The sequence below is a fragment of the Rattus norvegicus genome, chromosome 13 (assembly GCF_021556685.1).
Source record: "Rattus norvegicus strain SHRSP/BbbUtx chromosome 13, alternate assembly SHRSP_T2T, whole genome shotgun sequence".
Lineage (NCBI taxonomy): Eukaryota > Metazoa > Chordata > Mammalia > Rodentia > Muridae > Rattus > Rattus norvegicus.
In genome coordinates this window covers 53,943,552-53,969,241 of record NC_141546.1, presented here as the reverse complement: position 1 = coordinate 53,969,241, position 25,690 = coordinate 53,943,552, and the positions used below count along the sequence as shown (strand labels likewise).

Sequence of the window (25,690 nt, the reverse complement as noted above, 5' to 3'; positions counted from 1 at the left end):
TTTTGGGAGAGTTTTAATGACTGCTTCTATTTCTATAGGAGTTATGGGGTTGTTTAAATTGTTTATTGGTTCATGATTTAACTTTGATACCTGGCATTTGTCTAGAAAATTGTCCATTTTCTCCAGAATTTTGAGTTTTGTTGAATGTAGGGTTTTGTAGTAGGATCTGATGATTTTTTGAATTTTCTCTGATTCTGTAGTTATGACTCCCTTTTCATTTCTGATTTTGTTAATATGTACACACTCTCTGTGTCCTCTTGTTATTCTGGCTCAGGGTTTATCTCTCTTGTTTATTTTCTCAAAGAATCAGCTTTTGGTTCTGTTGATTCTTTGTATAGTCTTTTTTGTTTCTACTTGCTTCATTTCAGCTCTGAGTTTGATTTTTTCCTGCCTTCTACTCCTCCTGGGTGTATTTGCTTCTTTTTGTTCTAGAGCTTTTAGGTGTACTGTCAAGCTGCTGACATATGCTCTCTCCTGTTTCTTTCTGCAGGCACTCAGATTTGTGAGTTTTCCTCTTAGCACAGCTTTCATCGTGTCCCATAAGTTTGGGTATGTTGTACCTTCATTTTCACTAATTTATAAGAAGTCTTTAGTTTCTTTCTTTATTTCTTCCTTGACCAGGTTATCATTGAGTAGAGCATTGTTCAACTTCCATGTATATATGTGTGTTCTTTCCTTATTGTTATTGAAGACCAGCCTTAGCCCATGGTGGTCTGATAGGATGCATGGGATTATTTCTATTTTTCTGTATCTGTTGAGGCTTGTTTTGTGAGCGATTTTATTGTCAATTTTAGAGAAAGTACCATTAGGTTGTAAGAAGAAGTTATATCCTTTTGTTTTAGGATAGAACGTTCTATAAATATCTGTTAAGTCCATTTGGTTCATAACTTCCTTTAGTCTGTCTATGTCTCTTTTTAATTTCTATTTCCATGATCTGTCCATTGATGAGAGTGGGTTGCTGAAATCTTCTACTATTATTGTGTGAGGTGCAGTGTGTGCTTTGAGCTTTAGTAAGGTTTCTTTAATGTATGTAGTGCCCTTGTATTTGGAACATAAATATTTAGGATTGATAGTTCATCTTGGTGGATTTTTCCTTTGATGAATATGAAGTGTCCTTCCTTATCTTTTTTGATGACTTTCAGTTGAAAGTCAATTTTATTAGATATTAGAATGGCTACTCCAGCTTGTTTCTTTGGACAATTTGGTTTGAAAGTTGTTTTCCAGCCATTTACTCTGAGGTAGTGTCTGTCTTTGTCTCTGAAGTGTGTTTCTTGCATGGAACAAAGCGCTGGGTCCTCTTTACATACCCAGTATGTTAGTCTCTGTCTTTTTATTGGGGATTTGAGTCTGTTGATTTTGAGAGATATTGAGGAATAGTGATTGTCACTTCCTTTTATTGTTAGAGGTGGAATTATGTTTGTTTGTTTGTCTATCTTCTTTTTGTTTTATTGCAAGGAGATTAGATTCTTGCTTTTTGTACAGCATAGTTTCTCTCCTTGCTTTGGAGTCTTCCATTTATTATCCTTTGTAGTGCTAGATTTGTAGAAAGATATTGTGTAAATTTGGTTTTGTCATGGAATATCTTGGTCTCTCCATCTATGTTAATTGACAGTTTTGCTGGATGAATTGGCCTGGTCTAGCATTTATGTTCTCTTAAGGTCTGTATGACATCTATCCTGGATCTTCTGGCTTTGATAATCTCTGGTGAGAAGTCTGGTGTAATTGTTTTAGGTCTGCCTTTATATGTTATTTGACATTTTTCCCTTACTACTCCTAATATTCTTTCTCTGTTTTGTGTATTTGGTGTTTTGACAATTATGTGACAGGAGGAATTTCTTTTCTGGTCCAATCTATCTGCTGTTCTGTAGGCTTATGTATGTTTATGGGCATCTCTTTCTTTAGGTTAGGGATGTTTTCTTTTATGATTTTATTGAAGATATTTACTGGCCTTTTAAGTTGCGAGTCTTCACTCTCTTCTATACCTATTCTCCTTAGGTTTGATTTTCTCATTGTGTCCTGAATTTCCTGTATGTTTTTGGGCTAGGAGTTTTTTCTGTTTTACATTATCTTTGACAGTTGTGCCGATGTTTTCTGCTCCGGAGATTCTCTCTTCTATCTCTCATATTCTGTTTGTGATGCTCGCATCTATGATTACTGCTATCTTCCTTAGGTTTTCTGTCTCCAGGGTTGTCTCCCTTTGTGCTTTCTTTATTGTTTCTATTTCCATTTTTTAACTCCTGGGTGATTTTGTTCATTTCTTTCTCCTGTTTGGTTGTTTTTTCCAGTAGTTCTTTAGGGGATTTTTGTGTTTCCTCTTTAAGGGCTTCTAGTTGTTTACCTGTGTTGTCCTGTATTTCCTTAAGGAATAAGTTATTTATGACATTCTTAAAGTCCTCCATCATCATGATGAAATGTGATTTTAAATCTAGATCTTGCTTTTCTGGTGTGTTTGGATATCCCATGCTTGCTTTTGTGGGAGAACTGGGCTCTGATGATGCCAAGTAGTATTGGTTTCCTTTGCTTGGGTTCCTGTGCTTGCCTCCCACCATCAGGTTGTCTCTAGTCTTAGTTTGTCTTGTTGTTTCTGATTGTGTATTGACCCTCTTGTAGACTTGTGTGTCAGCACTCCTGGAGACCTGTTTTCCTGTTTTCTTTCAGCCAGTTATGGGAACAGAGTCTTCTCTCAGGCTTGTGTTCGTTCCTGGCAGCTGGCTTTCAGCTCTCTGTGAGGGCAGCAATTGAAAGGGTCCTGCCCTTACTTCTAGGTCCCTGTGTGTAGGGTGCATAGATGGCACAAGGTGTTTTCCTCTGGAGTCAGGAATGTAGGCAGAGAGTTGTCTCCTCTGTTTTCACTGGAGTGTCTGCAACTGATGGTCTAGCTCTCCCCTCCAGGGGGGTGGGGTGTGTTGTGGTTTGCCCTGGAGTTATCTGTATTTTGGTGCTAATTCCACCGCCCCAAGGACAATCACATACTCAGGACTCAGGAGACTTCACCAGAACCTTATCTCCATTGAATTTGTAATCCCACACAGGTGAGGGGCAGATACAGGATAGAAGGAGTCCTGTCTCTGGATGAGAAGGAAGGATGGGTGGGAGAGAAGTTTGAGGGAAGAGGAGGAGACTGGAACCTGGAGAAGAGACAATAGGGAGAGGGTGAGAAGCCATGGCAGGTGATGTTAATATTCTGCTCTTTGTCTTTGCAGGTTGTTATTAATGTTCTTAAGGGATGGATAGTACTGGGCTTTGTATGTTTAGGTGGGCAATTATATCTTATCAATTGGGTCAAAGATTATTGTGTTGTGTGTTCTTTTATGTGACGGTTTGAGTGTAGGAAAGTGTGTGGCAGCAGGAGACACTGGGACGCGCGGAGTTGAGATGTGTTTCCGCCAAGATATCTAGCAGATATCTTGGGGGCACTGAGGTACTGGATCTAAGTGGGGATAAAAGACAACCATACTTTTTTTATTTTTTTTATTTTTTTCGGAGCTGGGAACCGAACCCAGGGCCTTGCGCTTCCTAGGTAAGTGCTCTACCACTGAGCTAAATCCCCAGCCCCCTTTTTTTATTTTTTATATTTTGCAACAATAGGGGTTGGGTGACATTTGTGTGCAGGGAGCTGTTTGACCCGTTCAGTTCAGATCTGGGCACAGATCTGGACTTGGGGCTCCTGCAGCTGACTGTTCCTATGTTCCTCTCTCCAGAGGCAATATGCACTTTCCTCTCGGGCCAGGGATGTGGGCAAAGGTGGGCAGAAGTGGCATTGTGTCCTACCCTGTAGTCTCAGGATTGTCCCCATGTCTGAGTTTTCAGCTCTCTCTCCCACAGGATTTGGGAGCAGGGAGCTGTCTCTGTACAACTTATAAATAAGCAATGAACATATACATACTTTTTGCCCCTAAAATGAAAATGCAACAGATGTAATAAAATTAATAAAAACGAAATTTACCTTTAGAGAAAATAGTATAGAAATTTGCTACTAGACAACAATTCAAAAGTTCCATTTTGCCAACTATGCTTAATAGAACATTGGGTATTTACAGTGATTTAAACAGATAATATTTTCAGTGTACCCAGTCTAATCAGGATGTAACTCCAGTGTGAGTTGAGAAATATCTCTTTTTATCTTTATTTTTTAATACTTCTACCATTTTTATAATAAATTTTAACAATAAACATATTGTTTTAGGGAAAGATATCTAAAGACATTAAATTTTCCAATATATGAAATCTTTATTATAAAACTGCAGGTATAAATGACAGTCAAAATTGAGTAGATATCTTGAAACTTTTTATCACATGATATTAGAGAGTTGAAAGATAAATTATCCAAACTTTAGTGAAATGCTTTACTCTTAACAGTAAAAGTTTTTTACAAAAGTAGTTTTGTTTAGCAGTTGTGAAGTTAATTGTCTAAAAGCACTATTGTAATAAATTACCATAAGCTGTATGTCCTAGCTGAAAAGACACTCATCTCATGAAGTTCTATAGGTTGTCATGTCTAAGATGATGGCATAAGATTTGGTGTCAGACCAGGGTTTGCCTTCCCTTTTATATGTTTTACTTTCTGTATGCACCTTGGCAAGGAAAAACTCCGAGATTTATTTGTAATAAAATTAACTCCATTAGTGAGAAAAGAACTTCCTCAATCAATAATAGTCTGGCAAACCCCATCATATCACAAAGGTGATATAGAAGCAACATACAAATGTTAAGGAGAATGTCTATTAAGACTATAACAAAGAAATGAAAAAAATACTATTCATGGATTGGTAAGCAAAGATAGCACTAAGGTTACTACCATCAGAAAAATAGGCCTTAAAAACTAAAAAGAGGAAACTACAAATCAATTTGGAATTATGAGGTCAATTCATAAAATATACTTAACAAGTAGATGTATGTGTAACTAACTTATAAAAATATATTTATTGTTATATGCCCAAATGTAAATCTAAAGGAAGAAATCCATTTATGTACCTCAACTATTAGAGGCTTGCACAGCCCTATTTAAATTTGTATTAATCAGACAGACACTGTACAATAATAGTAGAATATGTTAGTCATATTGTCTTGTACTTCAAAATAATATTATTTCACAAAAATGTAAAATTAATCTGACACATTTTACACTATTGCCGAATATAAAACTTGAGCCTGTCAGATATGTGCAGAGCATGCTAACTAAAAATAGCAGGGCGCACGTCATTTTCAGAGGCATAAAAAATATTCTCCAAGATAGTTCCTATGACACACAATGAAACCCATCTTTAAAAAATAATTGAGTTTTTATTTTAGCCTCCTCATGACCCCATATCCATGCCATGTAAACATCAGCATCTGCATCCTTAGCCATTATAGCCAAATGCATTCACTATGGGAAGATTTTCACAATCCTGGAAGCCCAGAGACTGGCTGTGTGATGAGCGGCATCTGACTCCCTGGTACACTAACATGAAGCACTCTGATCTCTCTCCTCTTGTCATCTGATATCCTATGCTGTTTGAGAACCTTTCTGCCCTACTTGTCTCATGCATTACTGTTTCTCTCACACCTCCAGTCTTAACTTCAAAGGAACCCAAGTGTTTAAGCCTTGTATTTCCTTCATTGTAAAAAAAGACATATATTTTATCCTGGTCATGGTTTTCTCAACTATCTTGTCCCATATGCTTCACATACACTAAAGCCATGAAGGGTTTTCTCATTCTTTTTTAGAAAACAAACAAATGGGCAGAAGAATAAAAATCAATCAAACAAACAAATAAAAACACTGCGAGAAGCATACAAAGAAATCAAACAATAAAAATACAACATTGCCGACAATATAAAGACAAAACACCAATAAGACAAAAGAAATACTCATGGAAATATGAAACAAAAAGTCTACAAATATACCATTGACTTTGTCTATGTTTGCTCTCTCCTGCTGGGCACAGGACCTAAGTTAAGTGTGGTTCATATGCCCAATGCAACTCTGCTTAAGAAAATCTATTGCTTTCATTCTTCAAACAATGTCCATAGCATTTTGATTATTAGTACATGGCCCAAACCACTTTCCTCCTTAAACATTGAAGTTACTTCCTTAAGGACAATTTGCTACACCTAGAGATAATTGCCTTGTCCAGTTAAAATTAGAGACCATCCTCTTGTATTAGATGGGAACTAAACCAGAGATTGTTCAACAGGAAAATGTGCTGAGTATGAGGGATATTGGAACATGCAGTTCTAAACGGGATGTCTGCATCAAAGCCTCCACTGAGGTCTCTGCGAGCTATGCAGAAGCAGAAGTAGAAAGAGTCTAAGAACCAGAGGGGAAAATACCCAACATTATACTGTATGGGAAAAATACTAATGGTTTTTCTGATATTGAAAATAAGATAAAGTTGTCCACTGTTACCACTCTTGAACAATATAGTACTTGAAATATTTCACACAACAATAAGACAAAATATAAATTAAAGCGAAGCTTACAGCAAATTAACTGAAATTGCATGTATTATGATGTTATCCACAAAAGGCCCTGATGACTTATTCAAAAGATTGTAATATTTGATAAATAATTGTAATTTCAGAGTACGGAATCAACACCCAAATATCCAATACTTTAACAGGGGAAGAATGATTTCCTGAGATATATACAGAAAGCAATTTCATTTACCACAGAAATCAAAATTACCTGAGAAGTGGTACAATATAGAATGACTTAGTAAAGTATCTGCCACACAGGTAGCAGGATCCTCAGGTTCTCTATCAAAAGTGGGGTGTGACAGTATGGATAACTAATCCTAGAACAGGAGAAGCAATACAAGCTGACTTCTATAGCTCATCACACACACACACACACACACACACACACACGCCTAGAGATTAAACAGTCCCTAACCCTTTATGTTTGATGAACTAGATTTTAAAAAAATAATGCTTACATGGAAGAACAAATAGCCCAAAATCCTAAGAAATTAGAGCAAAGATGAAGGTCTCACAAACCTGATTACATGTGAAATCAGTTTCAAAGCATGAAACTGGTACAGAAATAGATGTCAAGCCCAGTAGAACAAATGGGGTATGCCACTCAATGAAACTATAACCAGCTGATTTTTCATGAAACAGATAAGAGCATCATTTAAAGGAAAAACAAAATATACAATAAATGGTGCTGGGACAACTTGATATCTATGCAGAATTTCCAAGCTACCTCTCATCCTATGGAAAATATCATCAAATGCCTTTTCACAGGACTGAAGCTTTATTACTGCTGAAAATAAATGCAGATTTATCAAAGAAATAATTGTAACCCATGGCTTTCTAGTAGGATTCTAATGGATAAGGAAATAATGTTGATAATCAATATTAACACTGTATTAAATTGAGTGGTTTTCTTTTCATTACAGAGGAGGAAACAATCAGCAAAGACCACAGCCAACCTATAGAACAGGAGAAATTTTTTTTCATAGGATGGGGGTATAATGTATAGAATATACAATGGGTTTAAAAATTTAGCAACACCATTTCAATGCCCTCTTCTGGTGTATTTGAAGACAGCTGCAGTGTACTCATATAAATAAGAATAAATAAATCTTTCATTGAGGTTGGAGTAGGTGGGTAGGAATAGGAGCATCCTCATAGAAGCAGGGGGAGGGGTGAGTGTACGGGGGAGGAGGGAAAGGGGAATATTTGAAATGTTAAATACATAAAATATACAAGAAAAATACAATTAAAAAAGAAGAAAAATTTAGCAACAAAAGAACAAAATTTCACCACAAAATGGGGTAATGACTTGAGTTTGTATCTTTGAAACATACTCTTCTACACTGAAGACTCCTACTTCTAAATCTTCACACATGAGTCCATATCCTGGAGTAACTACAGAAAGCAGGGAAGTAAAGACTGACCATTGCCACAGTAATAGGGTGAGTGAGTAGTTGAAAGGGGAAAAGCAGAATACAAATGATCTGACAGAGGAAAGGGGAAAAATAAGATGGCCCTAATTAGGGAGAAGTGAAAGAAATAGGTACAGGAGGGACAAAGTATAATAACAGTAAGGATATATGGGAAAATCATAACAAATCATGCTATTAACTCTCCACATTCAGAATGAACTATCATTTGAGTAATTCTATGTACACAAATATCATACAAATAGAAATTATTTGTATGGATATTATTATGTAAATATAATATTGAATAAAATTTTCTCTTCTAGGTTGATAATGTCCCCTCCAAACACCAACGATCACCTAATAAATACAGTAATACTAGACAAGAGAAATACTCTTGTAAGTTGTTGGTCAGGGTTGTCTTATAGAACCTAAGAGACTACTTACTTGCATTGCATTGGTGGAAGATAAACACATATTGCAGAAGGCACAATGTACTTCATCACAGGACCTGATGCACCCTGAGCTGGAACTGTTCTGAAAGTCTCCTACCTAAGGACCAGCATTCATCATACCAGCAGTTGTCATATAAGGATTCAAAGAAGAAAATCAACCAACAGCCCAAACCAACTAGCATACCTATAAGCAAGGCAAAAGGAAGTGCTATCTTTTATCTTCTTTTCTGAATAGTTCAGTTTGATTGTCTAGGATACTCACACCAAAAATAAAAAATAAATAAATAAATAAATAAATAAATAAATAAATAAATAAATAAATAAATGCTAGTATATTGCTAAATAAATGGTTAATGTGAGTGTTGAATGTTAATGTAAAATGCCCATTGGATGTTGTTTATTTGTTTAGCCCCTCCCTTGTGACCTTTGATATTTACCAAACTGGCTGCCAGTTATACACTGAAACTCAATGTTGTGCACTGTTAATGACCAAGTTCCCAGAAGGAGCACCACGGCTGGAGTGTCCACGGCTTCAGAAGATGGGGTTCTGTCGCCTGTTGTTCTTAGTCAATGTCCTCCTAACCTCATGGTTCTCTTCTGCCAAAGGGGAAGGTAAGCAGAAAGAGATGGGAAACATCCACATTCTCTTTTGTATATTAGCATATTTTAATTTATTTTATTTTAATACCAACCAACCAGAGTTCCCAGATATTAAACCACTACCTAAAGAGTACTCATGGACAGACCCATGGCTCCAGCTGCGTATGTAGCAGAGGATGGCCTTGTTGTGCACCAATGAGAGGAGAAGTCCTTGTTTCTGAAAAAGCTGTGCCCCCCAGTGTAGGGAAATGTCAGAGTGGGGAAGCAGGAAGGCGTGGGTGGTAGGGGATGTGGAACATTCTTACAGAAAAAGGGGGAGCCGGATGGGATATGGACAGGAAACCAGAAAAGGGAATAACATTTGAAATGTAAATAAAAAATATCCAAGTAATAAATGAAAAGTAAGCAATAAAATATATTAAGTGAAAAATAAGAAACACTTTTAAGTGTAAAAACCAGTGTACTTATGGAAATAGTTTCTGGTAGGCAATTAAAAGGAGAAACTGAATAAAGGGATTTCTTTCCTGTTTTCTAAACTTCCAATGCAATTTAGACAAATCAAACAGTAATATTTTAAAATGCATAGATAGTGAGTGTAACAAGATTTATTTTCAAAGATAATGGCGCTATAAATAAACAGAGCCGCTGACAAAGTCAAGCTCCATAGGGACCCTAAAGTCTCCTGAATCTGTGTGAAGTTGATTTCCTTTTCACAGATTAGACACCTTTTAACTCTGTCGTCATCAAAATGTGTGAGTCTTTACTTTTCAACCAAATTCACCTTTTTATCAACTGGAAATGTCTTACGTAAGATTACATGAGGAAACCGGGAAAGGGAATAGCAATCGAAATGTAAACAAGAAATACTCAAGTTAATAAAGATAGAAAAAACATAAAAAATAGATTACATGAGGAACACTGTTATTTTCGATATCATTTCTATGCAATCTCAAATGACACTTTAAACAAGGGGTGGGGTTCTGGAATTTAGTCACTGTACTTGGGTCTAGTTTCAGAAAGACTTTATTTTGCGATATATATTTTGGCTAATCTTCACATAAAATTAATGGTTATTTAAAGAGTGATTCATTTTTCACTTAAGAGAAAAAATTAAGAACAAGATAATCACTTTTGTTTTGAAATGCATCCTAACAAATTTTACAATATTATTTCAGAGATTAAAACTTATTTTATTTGGTTACCACATCTCACTGTGAGAAGTAATAGTTACAGAATGAGAGAAGAAATTCATCCTGCCAAATAACAGAAAATATTTATTTGATTTTTTTAACTTAAAATATTTTGAGCTTGTAGTATATTAAAATGTACCCTTCCCTTTTGTCTCTACAAAGCATTATATGAGTGTGTGTGTGTGTGTGTGTGTGTGGGTGTGTGTGTGTGTTCCTAAATACAGTTAACTATGTCACACAATTTTATTTATAAATACTGAGAGTTTGGTATTCTGTGCAGTCTGAAAAATGACCTACAAAAGCCAAACTTGTAATTTTGACTTAATTTACTAAAATGAAGCAAGCCACAGTTAAAGAATAAGTAGCAGCTAAGAAATTCATGAATAGATGAGAGACGAGGAGACCGGGAGGCATGTAGGCAGATAGACACAGAGACATAGAGAGAGAGAGAGAGAGAGAGAGAGAGAGAGAGAGAGAGAGAGAGAGAGAGAGAGAGAGCACAAAACATTATTTTTCACAAAATGACATCCAGCATTAATCCTCTAGGGCTGCTAATTTATAGCAGGCATCGTGACTTCACCTCTGAGAGTTTTTAGATGACACATTTAAGTAATAGAACAGATAGCAACAGATATCACTTGATGAAATTTGTTCTCACAGCAGCCAACAGAAACTGACAGAAAAGGTTGAAATAGTAAGCTGAAGTGTCCAGTTACTTTTCCTTCAAAGATAACTTAGTCATAGCTGATTTCTCAGTTGTTTTCTCTGCTCTTCCTGGGAATCTGGATGGGGTTCTCCAGTTGGCTGCCTTAGACACACTTTCTCGGTTTCTGCAGGATATTTGATGATGCTCCATTTGTGTTACTTTTGCTTTTTACTTGTAATTCTCACCCAATGGGACATGTCTTTGACTTTTGGAACTCTACATGGTTGTCACTAAAAAACAAAGTTTCCCTCACCTATTTCTTCAGGGTATTCTGGACACACAACATGTGTGTGTGTGTGTGTGTGTGTGTGTGTGTGTGTGTGTGTCTGTTTGTCTGTCAGTCTGTCTGTCTGCTGTCTGTATCTGTCTGTGTCTGTGTGTCATAAAGATATTTGTGAGTTCGCCTCAGAATCTGTAGGAAAATAATCATTTTCAATTTTGTAGTGGGTAGTTGAGAAAAGGAAGCCTGAAAAGGGTGCTAAACATTTCTGGTCAGTGGCATCACTAACTCAATAAAAGGTGATTTTTGTAAAATATTTTGAAGGAAGTTGGAATTTGGTTGGTGGATAGGAGCAATATTATTCAGAAAACACAACATTTTGCAAATAAATGTATCCTCAATAATTATAAATTATTATTTAACTTTTTCATTTTTTCCAAGGGATCCATTGTGATTTTCCAAAAATAAGACATGGAATAGTGTATGATGAAAAGAAATATGAGCCATTTTCACCAGTTCCTGGTGGGAAGATTTTATACTACTCCTGTGAATATAATTTTGCGTCTCCTTCAAGTTCCTTCTGGAATCCCATAATTTGCACAGAAGCAGGATGGTCACCAGTTCCAAAGTGTCTAAGTGAGTAAACACCCATCCTTAGATGAACACTGAGTCCATGAAAACAAGAATATGTAGGAAGGGAAAGTGGGATCTGGAAAATCCCAGAATTAGGCTGGAGAAGGGGCAGATAAAGTCTTTCTTTTATGAGCTATTTTTGTCCTCAGAAAAAATCCAATGAAGAACATATTGTCAACAGGTTGTCTACAAAAGAAAAGTATGAATTGAAAACTGATGAAGAGTGTTTGTACTAACAGCTCTTGTCAGGATGTACTTAAAACCAATATGGCCACTCTTTTATGGAAAAATAAACACTTAATTATACTCTGTATTTGAATTATTTTTCTCATGATATCTAGCAAGACATTTTACTAGTCTACTTTCCAAAACTTACTTCACCCTTAGACTTGTTATCTATAATACATAGATCCTTAAGTGAATGTAGGCAAACCCCATGATTAAGGGTATATTTTTAAAAAAATGAAGGGAAACGATATAGGTCAGTGAAGAAGCAGATTAATAAAGTCATTATTTGTTGAAGAAAGAATCAGAAAAACAGTGTATCATAACTATTCTATATAAAGAATCTATCAGTGAAAATATGTTATTCAAAGAATATTTCAAAGCACCATTAATAGGGAGATGGATTGATAGATGAGATGCTTGACCTATAAACGGGAATACCAGAATTGAGACATAGAGAATCCACATGTAACGCACAGTGGCCATCTACAATCTCAGCCCTTGGGATGTGCAGGTATGACATCCCTGGCAGAACCTCTCTATCTGGACCAGCTGGGATTGAATAGCTTCAGGAGATTCATTTGTATAGTTTCTTTTACTTGTGTCATTCTTTTAACAATATTCTAAAGTGCAACCTACCTTTCAATTAACATCCCTCACATTGGAAATTGAAATTTTTTTCTCTCTCTTAGGGCTCTGCTTCTTTCCTTCTGTGGAAAACGGTCATTCTACATCTTCAGGTCAAACACACAAAGAAGGTGATATTGTACAAATTATTTGCAATCAAGGCTACAGCCTTCAGAATAATCACAGCACCATCACCTGTGGTGAAGAGGGCTGGTCCATTCCGCCAAAATGCATTTCCCCCAGTAAGTACACAAACGTTGTTCTTTTAGATCCTTCCATGATACACGATACTTAAAATCAAGTTTACTGTTATGGATTAAATAAAGGTCTTTTACTGACTTTTACCATCAAGAATTTTGATTTGGGTTACAGTATGCCTTAATTCCCACCATTTCCTGTTTCTACAACCATGATTAGAGGAATACAAGAAATAATTAAACAGTAAAGAAGTAAACTGAATTATAAATATGAACTATAATTTGCATATTTTGATTCCAAAGGAAGTTGAGAAAAGGCCAATGAAATTGTTATTTCTTCAATTGATCACTATATTGGCAAGGGTTGTCTGGAATTAGCAGTAGCATTGTAACTCAGACATGAATGCTACTTTCTTATCACTCGTCAAACATATTATTTTCTATTAAAGTTTCTATATGGACTTTCAATGGTAATGAAAACTATTTTGAAGATAACGTATACTTAAGATAGGGTCTTTGATGCAGCACAGGCTGAACTAAAACTCCCAATGTCACACAACTTGTCCTTGAACTCAATGAAAATCATTTTCTTCTGAACCTCCAGAATGCCGGAATATCATTTGTAGCAGTAAATATTTTAAGTATCTCTTCCTAATAATAAAGTCTTCAAATAGTGTTGAGTGCAATTTTTTAATTTCATTTATCAAGGAAAGTATAATACTGTCAGACTTGTGCTGGATCCCACTTTGGGTCTGTCACCAGACCTCCTTTCCCTCAGGGTCTTCTCCACTTTTGTCCCTGAAGTTTTTCAGACAGGAACAATTCTGGGTCAGAGTTTTTTGACTGTTGGATGGTAAGCCCATCCCTCCACTTGATGCCCTGTCTTTCTACTGGAGGAAGACTCTGCAAGTTCCCTCTCCGCAATGTAGGGCATTTTCTCTAAGATCCTGCTCTTTGGGACCTGGGACTCTTCCATAACCCAGGTCTCTCGTACTTTTTATAGGGTTTCTCCCATCTCTTACCTCCCAAGGTTGCCTATTTCCATTCTTTTCTGCTAGCCCACAGGGCTTCAGTCCTGTTTCCCATGCTGCCAATACTTATCAAGGTCCCCTATTCTCCTTTCCCATCCAATCCAGGTACATCCTTCTCTTTTCCCACCCTCTCCCCTGATTGCTTTCATCTCCATGACAAATGGGATTGGGGCATCCTAATTGGGAGCGTTGGCTTGTTAACCTTCTTGAGGTGTGGGCATTGTATCCTGGGTATTCTGTACTTTTTTGCCCTAATATTCATGTATTAGTGAATATATACCATGTATGTCTTTTTGGGTCTGAGTTACTTCACTCAGGATGATATTTTGTAGTTCTATTTGCCTGCAAAACTTCTTATACTTAATAGTTGAGTAGTATTCCACTGTGTAAATGAACTATATTTTCTCTATCCATTATTCTGTTGTGGGACCGATGGATTATTTCCAAATTCTGGTTATCACACATAAGGATGCTATGAATATTTTGGAATGCATGCCACCTGTGGCATGGTAGGTAATCTTTTGGATATATGCCCAGAGTGAAATAAATGGGTCTTCTGGATTATCTATTTTAAATTTTCTGAGGAACCTCCAGATTGATCTCCAGAGTGGTTGTACCTGTTTTCTATCCCACCAGCAATGAAGGGGTGTTCCTCTTTTCCCACATCCTCACAAACATGTGCTGTCTCACAAGGTTTTGATTTTAGCCATTCTGATTAGTGAAAGGTGGAATTTCAGGGTCTCTTTGATTTGAGTTACCCTGAGCTAAGGAATTTGAACATTTCTTTTGGTGCTTCTGGGCCATTTGAGATTCCTTCCTTGTTATTTTTTTTTGTTGAGTTCTATATCCCATTTTTTGATTCGTTTTTGGTTTCCTGGTGTTTAGCTTCTTGAATTCTTTATGTATTTTGGGTATTAGCCCTCTATTGTATGTGGGGTTAGTGAAGATTTTTTTCCCAATCTGTAGGTTGCTGATATTGCCTATTGATTATCTCCTTTGCCATATAGAATCTTTCAGTTTGATAAAGTCCCATTTATCAATTCTTTATCTTAGAGCCTGGGCCATGAGAGATCTGCTTAGGAAATTTGAATCCAATGACTATGAGTACAAAGTTCTTTCCCAATTTTTCTTCTATAGATTCAGTGTGTCTAGTTTTATGTTTAGGTCCTTGATCCACTTGGACTTGAGCTTTGTGCAATGTGACAAATATAGAGCCTTTTTTTATTTTTTGATGCATAGACTGCCAGTTAGACCAGAGCCATTTATCGAAGATTCTTTCTTTTTTCTATTGTATACTTTTGGCTTCTTTGTCAAAAATCAAGTGTTCATGGTCAGTTTTATTTCTGGGTCTTAATTTCTATTCCATTGATCAACGTGTCTGTCTCTGTACCAATCAATACTGTATAATTTTTATCACTATTTGGTTATAGTACAGCTTGAAGCCAGGGATGAAGATTCCCTCAGAAGTTCTTTTATTACTAAGAATTATTTTTGCCCCCTCTTGGCTGTTTGATTTTATATATGAAATTGAGAATTTTTCTTACTCTATCAGGTGGATTTTCTCAAAGAACCTGCTTTTGGTTTTGATGATACTTTGTATAGTTCTCTTTGTTTTTATTTGGCTGATTTTATCCTGGAGTTTAACTATTTCCTGCTCTCTAATCCTCTTGGGTATTTCAGGTTCATTCTGTTCTAGAACAGTCTAGTGTGCTGTTGAATTGCTAGTATAGAATGTCTATAACAGTTTTTTTAATCAGAACAGTTAGTTCTATGAATTTTCCCCTTTGCACTGCTTTCATTGTGTCCCATATGTTTGGGTATGCTGTATAATTATTTTCATTGATTTCAGGAATTTTAATTTCTTTCCTTCTTTCTTCCCTGACCAAGTTATCATTGTATAAACAGTTATTCAGTTCCTATGTGTATATGGGTTTTCTCATGTTTTGGTGTTATTGGAGACCACCCTTAGGCTGTAGTGGTCTGCTAGGATGCATGGGATTACTTCAATTGTTTTATATCAGATGAGGCTTGTTTTATGACTGATTATAGGATCAATTTGGGAGAAAATACATGAGGTGCTGAGAAGACAGGATATGCTTTGATTCTAGAGTGAAGTGTTCTTAGATATCTGTTAAATTCATTTGATTCATAACCTCTATTAGTTTCACTGTGTCTCTGTTTAGTTTCTGTTTCAATGATCTGTCCATTGATGAGATTGAGATGTTGGGTTTGTGTGGTTTTCATTGTGTTTTTTGATCTTTAGTAAAGTTTAGTTCATGAATGTGGGCGCTAATGCATTTATTTTGGGTATAGATGTTCATAATTGCCACTTTTTCTTGGTGGACTTTTCCTTTCATGAATATGAAGTATCCTTCCCAAACTCTCATGATAACGTTTGCATTGAAAATCTATTTTATTGGATACTATAATGGCAATCCCTGCCTTTTTCTTGTGACTATTTGCTTGGAATACCTATTCTTTCCCTGCTTTTCAGTCTGAGATAGTTTCTGTCTTTGTTATTGAGGTATATTTCTTCTGTGCAACAAAGTGCTGGATCCTGTTTGTTTATCTAGTCTGTTACCTTATGTCTTTTGATTGGGGAATTGAGTCCATTGGTATTGAGAGATATTAAATCAGGTGATTTTTAGTTCCTGTCATGTTTGTTGTTGTAGGTGGCATTATGTGCACGTGATTCTCTCCTATTTGCTTTGTTGTGAGTTGTTCAATAACTTGCTTTTTCTTTGGTATAGATACCCTTCTTATGTTGGAGTTTTCCTTCTAGAATCCTCTTTAGGGCTCATTCGTAGATAAATGTTGTTTGAATGTGTTTTTGTCCTGGAATATTTTGGTTTCTCTGCCTATGTTGATTGGTAATTTTGCTCAGTATAGTATCCTGGGCTGGCATTTGCTTTCTCTTTGGGTCTGAATGATTTCTGTCCAGGCTCTTCTGGCATTTGGTGTCTTTTTTGAGAAGTCTGCTGTAATTCTTATCTATCTGCATTTGTATGTTACTTGACTTTTGTCCCATACAGTTTTTAATATTCTTTCTGTGCATTTAGTGTTTTGATTATTATGTGATGACAGTACTTTTCCCTCCTCCAATCTATTTGGTGTTCTATATACTTCTTGTCTATTTGTGACCATCTCTTTCTTTATGTTGGGGGAAGATTTCTTCTATGACTTTTTTGAAAAAGTTTTCGGGTCCTTTGCTCTGGGAACCTTGGCACTTCTCTATTTCTATTAGTCTTAGGTTTCATATTTTCATTGTTCCTGGATTTCCTGGATGTTTTTGGTTAGGAGTTTTCTTATGTTTTGAATTTTCTTTGACAGTTGTGTCAATATCTTGTTAGGTATCTACACTTGAAATTCTCTATGCTATTTTTTTGTATTCTTTTGGTGATGCTTTCATCTGTAATTCCTGACCTCTCTCCTAGGTTTTCCAATTCAAGGATGGCCACTTTTTGTTTTCTTTTTGTGTCTACTTCCACTTTTAAGTCTTGGACCACTTTCTTCAATTCCTTCACCTCTTTGATTGTTTTTTCCTATATTTCTTTAAGGGATTTATTTGTTTCCTCTATAATAGCTTCTACCTGTTTACCTATGGTTTCATGTTTGTCTTTCCATGAATTATATCCTCCTTAAAGGAATCTAACATCTTTATGAGATAGGATTTTAGGTCAGCTTCCTGATTTTTCATTGTGTTCACGCAATCAGGGCTTACAGTGTTGTGCGAACTGGATTCTGATGATGCCGAAGTATATTGGCTTCTGTTTCTTATGGTCTTGGGCTTGCCTCTAGCAAACTGCATATCTTTGGTGTCAGCTGTTCTGGCTGTCTCTGTCTTGATCCTATCTCTTGTGTCCCTGGGTGGTTGCAGTTGTCTGAGTAGGCTTGTGTCCCTTCTGGTAGCTGACCTCTTGTGAAGCCTTCAGAGTATGAGGTCTTCATAGGGGCATGCAGCAAATGACCTGTTGCCCTGGCTACAGCAACTCTGAAAGGTCTTCAGACTGTGGAGTCTTCATAGGAGAAGACAACCCGCTCATCTGTTGCCCTGCCTGCAGTAGGTCTCTGCAGAAGCCATCAGACTGTGAGGTCTGTTGCCTGGTGTGCAGCAGAACTCCCGAGAAGCCTTCAAACTTGTCAATTATCCTGCGTGCAGCAAACCTCATGGGAGGCCTTCAGACTGTGGTGTCTTCAGAGAAGCAGACAAGCATTGCAGAAGTTGCAGGCTGGAAAGCATTCTCTTTTGGGAGGATCCCTTACTTATTGCCCTGTGTGCAGTAGGACTCCTGAGAGGCATTCAGGCTGCTATGTCTTCAGAAGAGTAACCAAGCTGGTTGGACCTTATTTCTGTTTTTTCTTCGTGTTTTGGAGGAGGCATTCTCAATAATTTAATGGTTGCATGCACTTTTCAATGCTTTTGAATACACAATTTGAGTGTGCTATCTCTAATAGTTGCCTAAACCCCTGTTACTGAAGTCACCCTAAGTGTTTGTGTATCATCATTGATTAATCCTGACATTTTATCTTCCAATGAGTAAGTAGAAACTGAACTTACCTTCAAAATTCAATTATTTTTCACATTTTCTATGTTTTTGTAAAGATTCCTTCAGAGTTTTCTGTTACATATATTAAATGCCATTCTTTTTTGTTTTTATTTTTTCAGAGTCCTTGTTTCATATAATTACTCTACTTCTTAGTATTGTTCTTTGAATAAATCTCTTTTTTTGCTTTTCGTCATTACTCATCAAGTTTTTCTTTCTTTTTATTATTTTATTTATTTAGTGCCAAATGTTGGCTCCCTCTCCAGTCCCCCATTCCTAAGCTCTTCATTGTACCCCTTTCCTTTGCTTTGGAGAGGGTGATCCCTGACCTATTCACTCTACCTACACCTCACCCCTACCAGCATAACTCTTCCCTGGTGCATCAAGTTTCTACAGGATTTGGCTGTTCCTCTCCTACTGAGGTCAGAGAAGGCAGCTCTCTGCAATGTATGTACCAGGGGCCATGGATCTGTCCATGTATTCTCTTTTGTTGGGAGCTTAGTCTCTGGGAACTTAATTCTGGTTATATGATATTGTTGTTCTTCCTGTGGGATCACAATCCCCTTCACCTCCATCAATCCTTTGTTTAACCCAACCATAGAAATCCCAGAACTCATTTTACTGGTTGGCTGTAAGTATCTTCATATGTTTCAGTCTGCTGCTGGTAGAGCCTCTCAGGGGACAGCCATGCTAGGCTTCTCTCTGCAAGTACAACATGGCATCAGTAATAGTGTCAAAGTTTGGTGCCCGTGCATGGAATGGATTCCAAGTTGAGAGGGTCACTGGCTGGGCTTTCCTTCAGGCTCTCCTCAATTTTTATCCCTGTGCTTCCTATACACAGGAAAAATTCTTGGTCAAACATTTGAAAGGGGACTGGGAGACCCCACCCCTCACCTAGGGCCATGTCTACTTACTGGTGGTCTCTTTGGATTCCATCTCTTTACTGTTGGACATTCTGACTAAGCTTATCTCCATTGGATCCTAAGAGCCTCCTCTCATATCGTTGCTTTCTAAGACATTCTAGGGTTTCTCAAGTCCCCCAGCCATTCATAGTAAATACTTCTATTCATTCCTAAGGCCCTCTAGGATTCTGTCCTGTCTCCCACCATATCAGATCCCGACCTTCTTCTTTTCCCTCCGAATCCCCTCTGCCATTCATGTCCTCCCTCCCTCTGCCTCCTATGATTACTTTTAACACTATTTTTATATGCTAGTTTTCACTTGAAACACAAATTGATTTTATGAAAACAAAGATTATCTACTCTATACCCTTTATTTTATAGTTAAAATTTTCCTACCCTTAATTTTAATTTTTACTTATGTAATGAATTCTAATGGTTATTCTTTAGGAAGAACTCTTTGCTGGAGATTAATCCCCTTTATCTTCTTTGATCTGATAATGTCTCATTAATGTCTTTATTCAAAAGGCAAACACAACAGATGTAGAAATTAAGGCTGACACTCATTTTCTTCTCCTTGCTATGGTCTGCATGGTGAGAGGATAGGAGTCACTTTCTTTGGGTCCAGTGTGGTCGATGATGACTTCCTACTGATTTTTCTTCAACATGTTTTCTTTAAACAATTTCAGTAGATGGATCTCCAGGAGCTACATGGGACTTGTCCTATTTGACTTTACTCAGCTCTTGAATATGTACAGTCATGTATTATGGAGAATTGTTTTCATTTTCCCTCACACTAAACCATTAATTTTGCTTAAATCTAACTAACATGTTAGTTTTATCTAAAAAATGATTGAGTTTGTCTCAGATGCATGATGTTCCTCTTGAGATCTTTCAGAACAGAATCAATACTTTCGAATTCAGACTTTTCCTGTATCCTCACAAGAGCAATCAATAGTCTGAAGAAAAGCATGGACAATATTATGCTGGTAGATGAGTTCTGAAATTCTTTGCTAGAATTTCCAATGTCTCATCTCTTCATATAATGTTTACTAAAAATATTATATCCAAGCATTTCAGATATATCTAGCTAAAGTAAAACATAGATGTGCATGTTTATGTTGACACTGTCAGATACCCAGAAAGCCTCATTAGCCTTCTGTAATATTAAAAGTTTTCAAGTCTTGTTTACAAATGTATTTATATGAAATGGTAAAGAGTGGGAGTATATATGTTTACATACTATCAAGTTTCTTTAAAAAATGCCTATCTGTATTGGCATCTGTGTGCTTAGAAGCTGTTAAGATATTTACTAGTACTTGAGGGTTTTCTGAAACATGTTTGCTGTAATTAAGTGCTTAATGTGAAAAGGAAAGAAGAACTTGTAACTCTCAGTTTATATTACTAATCTTTCTTCAAATAATCATTTATTTAACCAGAAATCACTAAAGTGTTAATGCTTCATTCTTTTTGACTCTGCATAAGCCTGTACTTTGACTTGATCGCTTGACTACTCAAATGTTGTCTTCTTAGATTCAGCAGGGAAATGTGGGCCTCCTCCATCTATTGACAATGGAGACATCACCTCCTTGTCATTACCAGAATATGCACCATTATCATCAGTTGAATATCAGTGCCAGAACTACTTTTTACTTAAGGGAAATAAGATAATAACATGCAGAAATGGAAAGTGGTCTGACCCACCAACCTGCTTACGTAAGTATCTTATTCTCATAGATTATAAGAGATTCTGTTTTATATTATGGATACTTTTCTGTTGATAATAGAACATTCACAAAAGACAAGTGCTGTTTTGTCTGTGCTTCAGTGCCAAACATCAGCATGTGATAAAACAAGATTATTAGATTCTTAAAAAAAAAACTGTCAAATAAAATTGTGCATATTGTTCTTTATAATTAAGGTTTTACCAACATGTATAAATGTCTACACAAGAGGATGCCAGGATAATATTTTATACCTCTTCTCTTAGTCAGTGTTCTATTGTTATAAAGAGGCACTATGACCATGGCAACCCAAAAAAATCATTTGGTGGGGATTGTTTACAGTTTCATAGATTTAATCTATTATCATCATGTTTGGGAGCACAGAGGCACAGAATTAAACTTGATGGTGGAGAAGTAGCTGAGTATTCCATATCTGGCTCTGCAGGGAGCAGAAAGAAATAGACATACATCTAACAAGTCTATACAAACTCCAACAAGGACATAAGACATAATTCACAAGTATCACCATTCTCCAGTGAATAATCAATATGTGTGTCTATGGAGTCCAGTTTTATACAAATCAGCAAATCTCTATACATCTTGCAATTATTAAATCCACACATAGATAAGACAGCTAACACCTATTAATCACTGTCATGCATTCTAGAGAAATTATAGTCTTTCTTTTCTCTTTCTGAGAAAGAAGACAAAGTATTTGTCTTTCTGTGTTTGGTTTATTTCACTTAATTTCCTCCAATTCCATTTTCTAACTAAAATATTAAAAATATATCTTCAGTGTCTGAACAATATTTTACATTTAAACATACCATGTTGTCTTTATAAATTCACTAGTTAGTATTAGTTCAGACAGTTTTTCATCTTATCTGCTTTCATGTAGCAGTTTAGAATAAATATATGTATATGCAGATTGAGTAATTTGATTTTATTTCCTTTGTGTACATACGAGAAGAAACATATAAGAACAATAAATTTTTAAGAAATCTCAATTGTTATCTATAGTAATTTCAGAAAGTTATAGTCCCATGAATGGTTTGTGAGTTTTTCACAACACACTCATGAGCACTTTTTTTTTTAAAGGGCTCCTTTCTCGGGTGCTATTTAACTGAGTGAGAAGATATCTTATTATGGCTTTGCCAATGAAATGACAGCTAATGATACTTAGGTGTTTTTTTAAGAAGTATCTATTCATTTATCCAGTTTTAATTGGCTTATTTTTCTTTTAAAATGCTTTTTTAACCACAGACTAATGATGGTTCAGCTAAAGGTTATCAACGAACTGAAATCTTTTAAATTATTTAAGTATAATTTGAGACAGATATAGTGCAAAGCCTTTTCACATTCAATTTACTAAAAATGGTATTGCAACTTCTAGCAGAAAACAGGGCCCAAGGCAATCAAATCAAAATCAAACCAAACCAAATAAATGTATTTTCAAATCTTTTTTTTCTTGACATAGGACACCCCTATAAAAGATATGTAAATACCTGGAAACAAAGAATAGACAACCATATACTTCAATTAAACTTGCTGCCAATTTCTTTGTTGTATTGACTATGCTCTGTGATATGCACCAGTACTACAATGGGATCAAATCCATAGGTCAAAGTTTGCTTTTTGCCTTGTGATTTGGAGTCCCAGCCAAACACGCAGTGTTCAAAACCGTGAAATGTTTCCCTGTTGTGCTTCCTTATACTTTCAGTAGTTTGTTCTTACATCAATGTCTTAGACCAACTTTCAGTTGACTTTGCCCAGAATGACAGATGACAAATTTTAATTATCTCCATGTGGATATCAATTATTATTACATCATTTATGAATATGGTATCTGTTCTCTAACATAAGTTTGGGAAAGTTTATTAAGATCAGCTACCTGTAGATGCATAGATCAATTTTCAAATCACTTTTCTCATTCATTGGAGTCTTCAGAGTGTTCTGGTTACTGTGGGGCTCCGTGTACATTTTGAAACAAAGTATGATAGCTCCAGATTTTTCCTTTCTGCTCTAATTATAGTTGTCTATTCATTCTATTGAATTTCCACACAGATTTTAGATTTTTATCCCAAAAATATGAAAAGTGATATTGGTATTTCAGTGTGGGCTCATAGGGTCTGCTAGTTACCGTAGGAGATATGGACATGTCGATACCAATATTAATTCTTACAACCCATTAATATACAACTTCCTCTACTTTTACCTTTTCAAATGCTTTTATCAGTTAACTAATATTTTTGATTGAAGTTTCACTTGTTTATAAATTCACAGCTGAATTAATTTTTGAAGTTACTGATGACATTGCATTTATAGTTAATTCTCAGAAAAAATGGAATTTGTCTATAGAAAGGGTGTGATTTCTATAGGTTTATGTATTAATTAATGAACTTTGGCAATTTATCTTTCAGATGCATGTGTAATACCAGAAGATATTCTGGAAAAACATAACATAGTTCTGAGATGGAGAGAAAATGGAAGGATTTATTCCCAATCAGGGGAGAATATTGAATTCATGTGTAAACCTGGATATAGAAAATTAAGAGGATCACCTCCATTTCGTTCAAAATGCATTGATGGTCACATCAATTATCCCACTTGTCTGTAAAATCACAATAGATTTATTAGTAAACCTTATGGATGAACCTTTGTTTAGAAATACACATGCTTATTACTAATTCAATTTCAATTTACATTTGAAATATTGTTTAGCTCATTTCTTCTAATAAGCATATAAACTTTTTTGTTATATGGTGATTAATCTTAGCGACTGTTGCCACAATGCAAGAAGACTGAATTCAAAGCTTCTAATCCAAAATATGATATGTCTAAGGACAAACTATGTCCAAGCAAAAAAAAATAAATGTAAGTTCTTTCTGTTCAGAACTTTTCAGATTTTCATGGATACCTTTTAATGTAACGCTCTGATTCACAGTTGGTAGAAGACACACTGACTCAGGTTTCAAATTATTATTATGTCTGAAACACATAACAACCAAACTATCATATATAATGTCACAAATGCATATAACTAGGTACTGTATGCTACTTTTGTATCAATAAGAATCTAAGAAAGTTCTTGCATATGAACTTATAATATTTTGTACATTGAAATGATAAAATATTCATACAATTATACAAAGGGATTAAATTTTTCCTATGTGTATGATTCTATTACTATAATAATATTTACATTTAAACTATAAATTTTGGGATCACTTATAAACAGGCAATGAGCATTGTCTTAGACAGGGTTTTGCTGTTTGGAAGAAACAAATTAACCAATCCAACTATTATGAATAATACTGGCTTACAAGTAGACCATTATCATTATGGTTGAAAATATGGGAATTTTTAGGCACACATGATGCTGGTAAAGAAGCTGGGAATCCTACATCTTGATCCATTAACAGCAGAAGACCACGTGCCACACTGAGCATAGCTTGAGCCTAGAAACCTTCAAAATCAGCCTCCACAGTGACATACTTCATCCATCAAAACCACACCTACTTTAACAAAGCTATATGTCCTAATAGTGTCATTTCCTATGGATAAGCATTCAAACACTTGAGTATGGGGCCATAGGTATTGAAACTACCACATACACATGAACACTGTGTACCCAAATTAATAAAAAACGAAAATAATAATGAATATATTTTAACTTATTAAAACTATAGTTATCTTTGAAGTTAGTATTGTGACGGGTTCTTATTCATTATCTTTAAGGAGTTTCTTATAGTGTATGGACATCTCTTATAAATATTTTGATAAAGAAAGTGATATTTATTCAGCAAATATTGAGTTTTTAACTTTTCTGTTATATATATCCTTTTGTTCATATGCATATACACATGTATAAATATATATCATATATACATGTATATATAATAGGTATATTATATGTTTATATGCACACACACATATATATATATTTGCACATGTTTGTGTTTATATAATATGACAGTCTGATAATGAGAAGAAGTAATCCACCATAGTTCCTGTTTGACTTAGGAAACCAGTTGTCATTTAAAAAACGTCTGTTACTGAATGTGATTAATAATCTGTTAGGTATTTAAATTAGATTTAATCCAGACCCGTTTTCAGTGTACCTTGGTGTTTTAATCAAATTTTTCTAGAGTAACAGAACATATGGAATGAATCATACACACACACACACACACACACACACACACACATATATGATTTATTAATATGACTTACTTGATGCATGCTGGGTATTTAAGAATGACTGTAAAGGAACAGAAAGTCCAAGAATTCAACATTTGTTCAATTTGAAAGGCTGCATGAACTAGTTGGTTTTTGTGTACTCTGCAATCCCAAAGACATAATCTCTAGTTTTAGGGAATGAATTGGACGTGTTAGCAATGCGAGGACAAGAAGAGAAAGAGCAAAAGAGCAAAAGCCATTTCTTCTATGTCCTATGTAGTCTTCCAGAAGAAGTCGTGCCCCGGATCAAATGTGTGTCTTCCCTCTCAAATTCTGGACTAAAGCCATTTGTCCTCCTGCTTCAAGTTCCAGATCAAAAGTGTTTAATTTCCTAACTCAAAGATTCAGACTAGAAAAGAGGATTTGCCTACTTCAAATCAAGTAGAAAAATCTCTCATAGGTATGCACTCTATCTCTGGATTGTACTTTGTTCAAGAGGTAATTGACTTGACAATCAAGATCAGCCATCACAAACTTGACAATTATCAACTTGAAACACAAATATATCTCCTCATTTCATGATTAATTT

The 25,690-nt window shown here is 35.7% G+C and overlaps 2 protein-coding genes across 4 annotated transcripts in view; both read left to right on the top strand.

The window, feature by feature from the left end:
• Positions 1-23,817, top strand: part of Cfhr4 (complement factor H-related 4) — a 94,321-nt gene extending 70,504 nt beyond the window's left edge. For 2 of the 3 annotated variants that reach the window (XM_087581367.1, XM_087581365.1), the window contains one exon: positions 8,198-8,680. Coding sequence is in view for 1 of the 3 variants with exons in the window: in XM_087581368.1 (XP_087437494.1) it covers positions 8,812-8,938; positions 11,484-11,678; positions 12,593-12,769; positions 20,732-20,914; positions 23,343-23,539 (879 nt within the window). In the remaining 2 variants the exon portion in view is untranslated. Of the gene's footprint in view, positions 1-8,197; positions 8,939-11,483; positions 11,679-12,592; positions 12,770-20,731; positions 20,915-23,342 lie in introns of those variants that run through there. The other variant, XM_087581368.1, reaches the window with a different exon arrangement.
• On the top strand, positions 8,808-24,560 carry Cfhr1 (complement factor H-related 1). The gene is given in 5 exon segments (NM_001044227.3): positions 8,808-8,938; positions 11,484-11,678; positions 12,593-12,769; positions 20,732-20,914; positions 23,343-24,560. Coding segments are annotated over 5 exon segments (825 nt in total). The 5' UTR covers positions 8,808-8,865; the 3' UTR covers positions 23,540-24,560.
• Positions 24,561-25,690: the final 1,130 nt, after the last annotated feature.